The sequence below is a fragment of the Pteropus vampyrus genome, unplaced genomic scaffold (assembly GCF_000151845.1).
Source record: "Pteropus vampyrus isolate Shadow unplaced genomic scaffold, Pvam_2.0 Scaffold56, whole genome shotgun sequence".
NCBI lineage: Eukaryota > Metazoa > Chordata > Mammalia > Chiroptera > Pteropodidae > Pteropus > Pteropus vampyrus.
The window spans coordinates 4405435-4415529 of record NW_011888837.1 but is presented as its reverse complement, the minus strand read 5'-3'; the positions used below and the strand labels follow the sequence as shown (position 1 = coordinate 4415529).

Below are 10095 nucleotides of genomic sequence, written 5' to 3'. Positions count from 1 at the left end.
AGTGACAATAAAGAGGTAGCACAAAGTGGTTCCCTTGAAATGAGAAGACAGTTTTGTATCTTGACGCATACATATGACAAAATTGTAGAGAACTATGCACATACACGAATGCAAGTAAAACTGGTGAAATTTAAAGTTTGCAGTCGATTTAATACATTGTGCGGATGTGGATTTCCTGCTTTGGTAATGAACTATAGTTATGTAAGATGGTACACTGGAAGCAGCCGGGGGAAGGGTGCATGGGACCTCTGCACTATTTTTGCAACTTCTTGCGAATGTATAATTATTTCAAAACAAAAAGTTTGAAAACGGGTGAAAAGGGGATGCCCAAAAAGTTCATAATTGCTAACATGTATACAAATACACACTATGGGCCGTAAATTGCTTTACATGTGCTTTGTCGGTTTATCCTCACAACAATCCTGTAAAGTTGATTCCTCTTATTGTCTCCATTTTGCAGTTAAGAAAACTGAGCTTAGAAGGAACAATTAACTTGCCTAAGGTCACCTTGCAGGCAAGAGGAGAACTGGCCTTCCACTCTATCCTTTCTGATTCTAGACTTTTGGAATCTTTTTTTTATTTTTGTAATGGAAATGTGGTAGAGCCACTATGGAAAACAGTTTGGAGGTTTCTCAAAAAGTTAAAAATAGAACTATCTTTTGACCCAGCAATTGCACTTCTGAGTATTTAGCCAAAGAAAACCAAAACACTGATTTGTTAAGATCTATGCACCCCTATGTTCACAGTAGCGCTTTTCACAATAGAGTTTTGGAATCTTAACTGCCACTTTCACATAGCCTCAAGCGAGCGAAATTCCAATCTCATAAATAGCTCAAGGAATCAGCAAAAGCAAAAAGCCTCGCTTCTTGCTCTGCGGCCATGACACCAAGCATTAAAATAGCAGCAGACCGGCCCCAGTACCCGAGGCACTCCCGGAACACCAGCTCAGCCTAGCTACAGTCACTGGCTGGCCAACAGTTCCAGGTGCCTCAGACCCTTCAGGCGGGATTCAGGGATCCACTTGCCTAACCTGGAGAAGGGTGAGTCGCATAGGCTAAATCAGTCTCCACAGAGGACTCTGTGGTCATCAGTTTTCCATCTGGAAAACCCCCTGGGGGTTGTAAGGATAACAGGAAAAAAAAAAAAGGTGTCCTTTGAGACGAGAAGCGTCGAGCGCTGGCTATTTTAAATATAATCATTTAGGTGCCGGGCACCTCGAGGAGGAAAAGTAGGTGGGCCTCCAGCCAAGCCTTCTGTGGCCACCGGCCATCCCCCATCCCTCACCCCAGCTCCAGCAAGAACTGGTCCCGGCGCCCCCGCGCGGCATCCGCAGGATGCGCCCTGGCCCAGCGCGCTGCCCTTACCGTGGCGGGCAGTTCGCTCCTGCCGGCACCCGCGTCAGCGCCCCGGGCCAGAACGGCTGCATGTGGTCCGCCATGGTGGCCCTGGCTTCCTGGCGACGGCCGGGCCTTTGGTGGTGGGAGTTCAGGTCTCTCAGATCGCTAGGAGACGGTGTAGCTGTGCGCTGCCCAGACTCGCCCCGGGAGCGGCCAACCCAGGGCCCCCCTGCGCAGCCTTGCTTTTCCGGCGGAACGAGCTCCTGCGCAGCCCAACCCAGCAGCACCCCAGCCTTCTCCGATGCCGGGGGCCGGGAACTGGCAGGGAAAGGGGGAATGACCAGGTCCTTGGTTTAATTTTGTTTTAATCTGTTGAAAAGGCGTTTTCATTTTCCCATTGAAATTTTCCGTAAAGCCATCCAGTTGGCCCTGGTAGGCAGATGCCTATGTAAATATGGATTGCATGAAGATATGATTTGGTTTTGCTAAGTTCTCTTGCTACTTCTGAGGGTTTCTGATTTAAATATTAAGCACTGCTTCTAGAAGAAATAGCAAAGCATTCTCCTGTCTCAAAATTATTGCAGTAGTTAAATTGTGTTTGTTATGGGCGAGATAATTTTCGTAGTCATTTAAAGATGTCTTCTCATTTTAAGACTCTGAGAATAAATTAGCTCCACCTTTGGGAATCTAGTAAATATGTGAAAGTCTTAAAGGAGCCCCGAATAGTACTAGTTGTAGCATGTTCACTTGTGTGAGTTCAGCTGCCTTCTCTGCGCACAGTGCAGAGCCCTAGAGTCCCACCGCCTGAGATGAATCCTCACTCTGCCACCTAACAATTATGCACCCCTGGACCCAGTTACTTAAACTTCTTTAGGCTTCATTGCTCTCCTAATCTGAAATTGGGAAAATAATTGTATTTGCCTATAGGGTTATTAGGGGGTTCAATGAGATAATAAATGTAAAGCACTTAACACAGTGCTGACAATACAGAATCCCTCAATAACTGCTGAGTTATATTATCTCAGCTGTGAACTGGGCATAGTATATTTAACCCACCTACTTCACAGAGTTGTTAATGGAAAAAGGTACAAATGTAATCATTGTAAGGAACCCAATTCGTTCTTTTTATTCTCTTTAATAATATCTTTGATATTAGTTTGATTGCAAATTCAACCTTAATTACTTTGAGGAAGGATTTCTCCCTAAGACTGAGGTTAAGGGTCATGTCCATCTTGCTCCTAGTACCATGCCTGGCACACAGTAGGTACTCATTCAACAACTATTGTCTGTTATTGTCATACTAGGCACTAGATAGAGAATAAAACAGGACTTGGTCCTTGTCATGTTGGTACTTTAGTTTCTAGTGTTTGTTACATGAATTAAGGAGAAAGCACCCATTTTCATGACTTTGCATTCTCACAAGTTGATATTTGCTTCATGTAGTAATATTGTCTCCATATCTAGTAAGAGACAACATTCTTTTTATTTTACCTCATTCCATACCTTAATTATAGTCATGACTCAGGGAATCTCTTATTCATTCTCTCCCTCTCTCTGTCTCCCTTGCAACACAAAGGTAAAATGTGTTGCATACAGTAATATAATGAGTATATGTTTCTTAGGAGTGAGGATGATGATGTTCAGGTATTTTTCTAGCCTTATTACCATGTAATGTGACCATTTCATTTCCAAGTAAGATTACCCATAACAAGGTTGCCAAACACTATTACTGCACCTTTCCCACTCAAGGACTAATTAGTGTCACTGTAGTATTTTACTACATACTCAGCAATACTTAGTTCCTGGTACTTTCCAGAAAAAAAGCATTTGAACAACAAAAACAACAGAAGTTTAAACTGAGAAATTGTAAAGTGGTCCTGGATTGGTAGAAACCCTTTGCATCTGAACAAAATATTACAAATTGTCCCTGTAGGACTACACTGAGCCTAGGTAATTGTACCCTCAGCCCAGTTCTCACAGAATTCCTACAGATAAATTCAAAACGACTTGAGCTCGCCAACAAAAATAACAATATCCATGAAGAAATAAGGCACAATGACTAAGAGTTGGTAAAAACAACAAAGAACAAAATCAGATTACAGAAACTTTGTGTATTAGAATGTTCAGAGCCAGAATGTAAATAAACTATGTAAACATATATAGTTATATACATAACTAATCATATTTATTTACATTCTGCCTCTGAACATTCTGATACTTAGGAAATAATAGAGCAAATTGGAAATATGAGCAAAGTACAAGAAACTTTTTTAAAGATTTGAAAAAGAATCAAATGGTACTTATAGACATAAAAAATATAATCATTGCAATTAAAAACCGTGGACTAGTTTAACAATAGCTTAAGAGAAAATTAGTAAACCACAGATAGCTCTGAAAAAATGCCCAGAGTACAGTAAAAGAAGTAGAAAATATGGAAGAGAAGAGATATGAAGATATGGAGTCTAATATACTTCTAATCAGATTTCCATAAGAAGATGGTAGAGAGAATGGGAAAGAGGAAATATTATAAAGATAATGGCTGAGAATTTTCCAGATGTGATTAAAGATATAAATCCTCAATTTCAGGAAGAACAATTGACCCAGAATAAGATAGAGTAAAATCTTACTTAGCATTTCACCATGAATACGAAAGACAAATAGCTGACATTAAAAATTAGCCAAACAGAAAAGATACATTACTTACAAAAACAAACTGAAAGCTAACTTCTAAAGCAGTAATAGAAGCCAGACAGTAAAATAATCAAAGTTTGAGTGAAAACAACCATCGATTTAAAATGTATACTTAGCAAAACTATCTTTCAATAATAAGGCTTAAAAACATTTTTAGACAAACAAAAAAATGGCAGAATTTATCTTCAGCAGACCATAACTACAGAAGATTCTAAAGACTGCACTTCAGGTAGAGGGGGAAAAATGAATATTAAGAAGATAGAATGTTGAAAAAAGAAAATTGTAAATATATAGGTTTTTTTTTAAAAGTGGAGTATATAAACGAATAATAACATCTAGTTAGCAGAGATTAACACAAAACAATTTTTCTAAAATAATTGAATTTTTTTATTTAATTGAGAAAAGGATAAAAATATAGATTAAAGAAGTATAAAGAAAGATGTACCAGGCAGACCAAAAGAAACCTAATGTACTATATTAATACCAGACAGAACAGAATTTAAGGCAAAAAAAAAAATCATTCAAGATATATAAAGATTATTAAATACATTAATATGCATAATGATAAGAGGCTCAATTAACATACACAGACACACTAGAGACATACAATTCTAAACTTATATGCACCTAAGAACATAGGTTAAAATATAAAAAGAAAATCGATAGACCTATATAGAGAAATTGATTAATATACTATTCTAATAGGAAGATTTTAATACAACTCTCAGTAATAAATCAAACAGACCCAAAAAGTCAGTGAGGACAAAAGATTTAAATCTTGATCTAATGGATGTTAGAACTTTACATCCAACAATTACAGAAAACGCATTCTTTTCAAGAACATATGGAAAATTATATTTGTAAGTTCATAAAGCAAGTTTCAACACATCTCTGAACTGGTATCATTTAACTCATATACACTGATCATAATGCAATTAAATTAAATGTCAATAATAAACTCATATTTTAAGGCATTTATTTGAAAATAAAACAAAACACAAATCATGGGTCAGGTAGATATCAAAATGGAGTATCAAAAGTAACTGTAAAGATATCAAAAATTGTGGGATGCAGCTAAAATGATACTTAGAATGAAATGATCTTAAACTGAAAAAAGAAGAAAAATTAAGACCTAAATAAAGGGATGTCTAGACATTCCATGTTCATGAATTAGGAGACTTAATATTAAGATGATGATACTACTCAGTCATATACTGACTCAAACAGTTAGTATATCAGATATACTGAAACAACCAGTTTAAAAAAATAGGCAAGATGACTTGAATAGACATTTCTCCAAAGAAAATATATAAATGGCCAGTAAGCACATTAAAAGATACTCAATATTATTAACAGGAAAATGCAAATCAAAACCTCAATGAGATGCTATTTCACACCAACTAGGATGGCTATAATAATAATAAATAAACAAATACAGAAAATAAGAGTTGGTGATGATATGGAGAAATTGGAACGCTTGTGCATTGCTGGTGGGACTATAAAATCGTGCAGTGGGAAACAGTTTGGCATGCCCCAAAAAGCTAAACATAGACTTAACACATGGCTCAGCAACTCTACTTCTAGGTATATACCAAAAGAATTGAAAACAGAGACTCAGATTTTTTTTTATCAATGTTCACATCAGCCTTATTCACAATAACCAAAAGGTGGAAACAACCCATGTCCATCAACAGATAAATGAATAAACAAATGAACATACATATATATAATGGAATATTATTCATTATATATTCACTATCATATGTAATAATGAATTATTTATAACAGTCAATATATATTCATTATTCATATATAATGTAATATTATTCAGCCATAAAAGAAATAAAATACTGATACATGCTACATCATGAATGAACTTTGAAAACATTAAGTGAAAGAAGCCAAATGCAAAAAGACAAATATTATACGGCTCCACTTATATGAAATATCTAGAATAGGCAAATTTATTGAGATAGAAAAGAACTTAGAAGCTATTAGAGACTGGGAGAAGGAATAGGGAGATATTGCTTAATGTATACAGAGTTTACCTTTAGGATGATGAAATATTTTGGAAATAGATAGTGATGATGGTTGCACAACATTATAAATGTAGTAATGCCACTGACTCTTACACTTAAAAATGGTTAAAATGGCAAACTTTATGTTACGTGTATTTTGCCACAATTTTTAAAAGTTGTAAAAAAAAGCAAAAAAAAAGAGGAAGTTTGAAAATTAATAAGAATCCAACTTAACAAATTAGAAAAATATCCAAATAAACCCAAAGGAAAGCCCTGGCACCTGCAGGCTGCATTTGGGGGTAGGTTCAGCTGGCAGAAGGCTCTGATAGGAAACTGGGAGTGAGGGGAGGGAAAAGTCAGGATATTTCTCTCTCCCTCTCTTCTCAAGGGGTTATCTGTATTTCTGCCTCCTCTTTCAGCTCCCACCAGGCAGCCCCCCTACAATTCCGGCTTCCATCAGACTCAGGATCCTGTTACGAGTAATTCCTGCAGTTTTGATGTAGTAGGGGCTTTCCTGCAATTGTTTATCTCACATCCATTGTTTGACTTTCAGCTCTTCCATCACCTTTGTAATCTATTCCCATCATTAAAATCTCTTAGTTTTACATACTTAGAGTGGCTTTTGTTTTTCTAGTAGAACCTTACTGGTACATATGTTACTTATGACCCAGCATTTCCACTTCCAGGTATAGGAATCCAGAGGAATTCTTACCCATGAGGGAAGATGTATGAGGATACTCATGGAAGCATTATTAATAGTACTGGTGAGTTGAAGACAATGTTCATGTCCATTTCTCTGATACGCATGAGTGAAAATGGATGGATAACTAGGTATCAGTTAGAAGCAACAGTCTAACTATATACTCAGCAACATGGTTAGACATTTTTAAATATAGTGCTGAGTGGAGAAAGACACGGAATGAAATTTTTGCTACAATATGATTTACATAAGTTAAAAACACATGCACACAAACAATGTTACAAGAACTCATAAAGAGAGGAGGATATACTTCAAACACTGAAGAATGATTGCCTATGAAGAGGAACAGAGGAATAGGAGTACAGGAGGGTGAAAGGATTGCATGAATGAATGAATGAATGAATGAATGAATAAGCAAGGGCCTTGCATACCCAGTTGATAATGGAGGGCCATGAATTAAAGAATAAGATTAACCAATGTGTTGTATCTGAAGTTGGAAAAAAAAAAGTTGTCAGAAAAATAGTTACTACAGGGCACTGAGAAGTAATTTGAAAGAACACACTGTGGATTGTGGAATGCTGAAACAATACCTGCTCCAAGGCCAAGTTCATTTACAGTACTAAGAACAAAACCATGGGACAGAGGGCGAAGCAAGGAGCCAGAGCTAGTGACAGGTATTGGATAAAGCAGGGGCACTGTCAAAATTCTATGACAATTTTATGTGAGCCTACTTGAAGAGTATTCTAGATGTCATGATTTTCTTATCAGTTGCACTCACACATAAGCAGAGATTTGAATTTCACAACAAAATGTAAGTGATACCATAAAATCCTGCTTCATGCTTTCAAGAGTCAACTGTGGCCTCAAAGGGTGAGCTACTTTGCACTAAAAAATAAGATGCAAAAAGTATTTGGAGTATCTTATGGAGGACTTGAATTCTCATCAGCGTAATTAAAATTTGACAATAATAGAAAAGAAATGCTTAACCATGTCACCAGATTTTACTTGCCCTTGCTTTTATTTTTAGAATTGATATGATTTTCTTGGTCCAAAATTATTCAAGTTCCACAAGATTCTTTGTGTACGAGGTTGTAAGAATATATGAAAAATAATCATGTGTAGAACCGCTAATATAAGAAATATCAATTAGAAACCATATCGTATCTGATATCCATCGAGCTTGAAGTGAATGTCGCTCTTCTCATGTTGCAAATGAAGAAGTTTAAGTGTATTTTGTTCATTAATCCTGGTATTACTCCGAACATAATTAACTTCCTCTTAGGAATTAACATACGTGATGGTATTTATTTGGGCTTTTTCACCATTATACGTAGTGATGCTAGAGAAACATTTGTCAAATTGAACTGAATCTTTGTTTCCATAGATTGTGAAGCCAAAGAAGGGATTCAAATAAAACAATAATGCACTATTGACTTATTTGATTTATTAAGCTCATATCTAATGACATGAGGAAATTAAGATAAGCACTCAAGCTCATGCAAACAATTATTGGGGGAACCACATTCTAACCCAGAGTTCTACATTTGAGTTGCCCAGTAAAACGACTCATAAACCAAGCTGCACAGGCAATGTAGTATAGCAGCTAAGACCAATCTGGGTTTTCAACCACAGCCCAACCACTGAATAATGCTGGACGAATAATACAGTCTCTATCCCTCAGCAGTTTCTTATTCTGTAAAATAGACCTAAAAATGGTCTATATTATAATGTGGTTATGAGGATGCACAATCTAAAGCTGTGCTCTCCAATAGAAACATAACACAAGCCACAAATATGAGCCATATATACAATTTAAAATTTCCAGTAGTCATATTTTAAAAAGCAAAAAGAAACAGATAAAATTTAATTTTAATAACATCTCATTTAACCCAGTGTATCAAAAATATTATGATTTTAACATGTAATCAACAAAAAATATTAATGAGCTATTTTACATTTTTTTCATTCTAAGTCTTTGAAATTTAAGCAGATCTCAGTTTGCACTGGCTACATTTCAAGTGCTCATTAGCCATATGTGGCTGGTGGCTACCATATCGAGCAAGACAAAGATTAACTGTTGAGCTAAATGCTAGAACAAAGGAAGCACTCAAGGAATATTGGTTCCAAAACATTCCCAGAGTGTATCCATTGGTTGGTCACATTCCTTTCTCTATTACAAGTATAAAAAATATTTGTTAGCAACACAAGCTTGAAATCAAATATAGGTCACATACTTCCTCTATTTCAGTTATTCTTGTCTTGTTTCAGTTATTCTAGTTCAGTTATTCTTATCTTGTTTACTCCAGGAAATAAGGTGTTGCCCTTTTTTCCTTCTAATACAAGTAGAGAGTTCAAACTGGAGCTCTTCAGATGGCAGACATTCCCTGAGAACCACGATGAAGAGTGTAGCCTCCACAAAGCATTTCACAGGATTTTGTCCTAGTGAACAAGTTGCATTTGGCTGGTTAAAATATTTAATGTCCTCTTGCTACCATTGAATATACTTGGAGTCGAAATTTTATTATAAACTGTTATTTCTTTAAACCTGACATGAGTAAGCACCCTCCTTTTCTCTTTCCCATCACATCCCTCCTAGACTTGGGAATCTGGACCCAAATAGGTAAAATAGATTAATTTGATTTGCCTCTGTTAAATCTGCTCCTTGCTGGCTTGTTGCCTTTATGTACCGAATTCTTGGTGATCAGTGGGCTGAGCTAGGAACCCCGCCTTCTACAGGTGGCTGTGCTGAGGATAAGTGTGAGATGAGGGACCAAACTCCCCTGGGCCCTGACAGGTCTCTCGGCCAACCCAAAGGACAGCGTCCAACTGTCTTGCAAAGACTGCACTCATATTTTTAGAATGGTGGAAACAGGTGCTCTGAGCTAAATCAAAATCTGACAGGGAAGTGTAGGTAAAGGAAACTGTGCCCCTAGTTCCTGAAGGCTGAGCAAGGCTTAGCTTAACACAAGGTGACCTGGAGACATTCAGCCCAATCTGAGCGAATCCTGATACAGAAAAATCTTTAGTCTTGGCAAGCGCAGTCCTCATAATGCCATAACCTTCTTTAAAATCTTCCACGACTCCTCACTAGATATAGAATGCATTCAGACTGCTCCAGCTGCCATTCAAAGCCTCCCAAATCTGGCCTGCTCACATACTTCCTCTCCTTCTCCTCTCCAATTATATTATTCTACTTTCTATTCATCTCTTTTATATTCTTTCTTTATTATTGTTGTTCATGTTGTACCCTTTGCCTAATAATCCTTTAGTAGTGGATCTCTGCTGCTGTCTTTAAAGTCCCAACTCTAATCCCACATCTTTTCAGAGGTGGAATCTTTCCTTCCTTCTT

The 10095-nt window shown here is 36.9% G+C and overlaps 1 protein-coding gene and 1 long non-coding RNA gene across 3 annotated transcripts in view; one reads left to right on the top strand and one right to left on the bottom strand.

Annotated features, from left to right (window-relative positions):
• The window catches only part of LOC105292364 (protein FAM47E-like), a 27628-nt gene extending 25404 nt beyond the window's left edge, over positions 1-2224 (bottom strand). The window contains exon 1 of one of the 2 annotated variants that reach the window (XM_011360567.2): positions 1365-2224. In XM_011360567.2, the coding sequence (XP_011358869.1) occupies positions 1365-1438 (74 nt within the window). In that variant the 5' untranslated portion in view covers positions 1439-2224. The remainder of the gene's footprint in view (positions 1-1364) is intronic. The other variant, XM_023530878.1, reaches the window with a different exon arrangement.
• The window catches only part of LOC105292365, a 23391-nt gene continuing 14010 nt past the window's right edge, over positions 715-10095 (top strand). The window contains exons 1-2 of the long non-coding RNA XR_895907.2: positions 715-1040; positions 6733-6810. This is a non-coding gene — a long non-coding RNA (uncharacterized LOC105292365). The remainder of the gene's footprint in view (positions 1041-6732; positions 6811-10095) is intronic.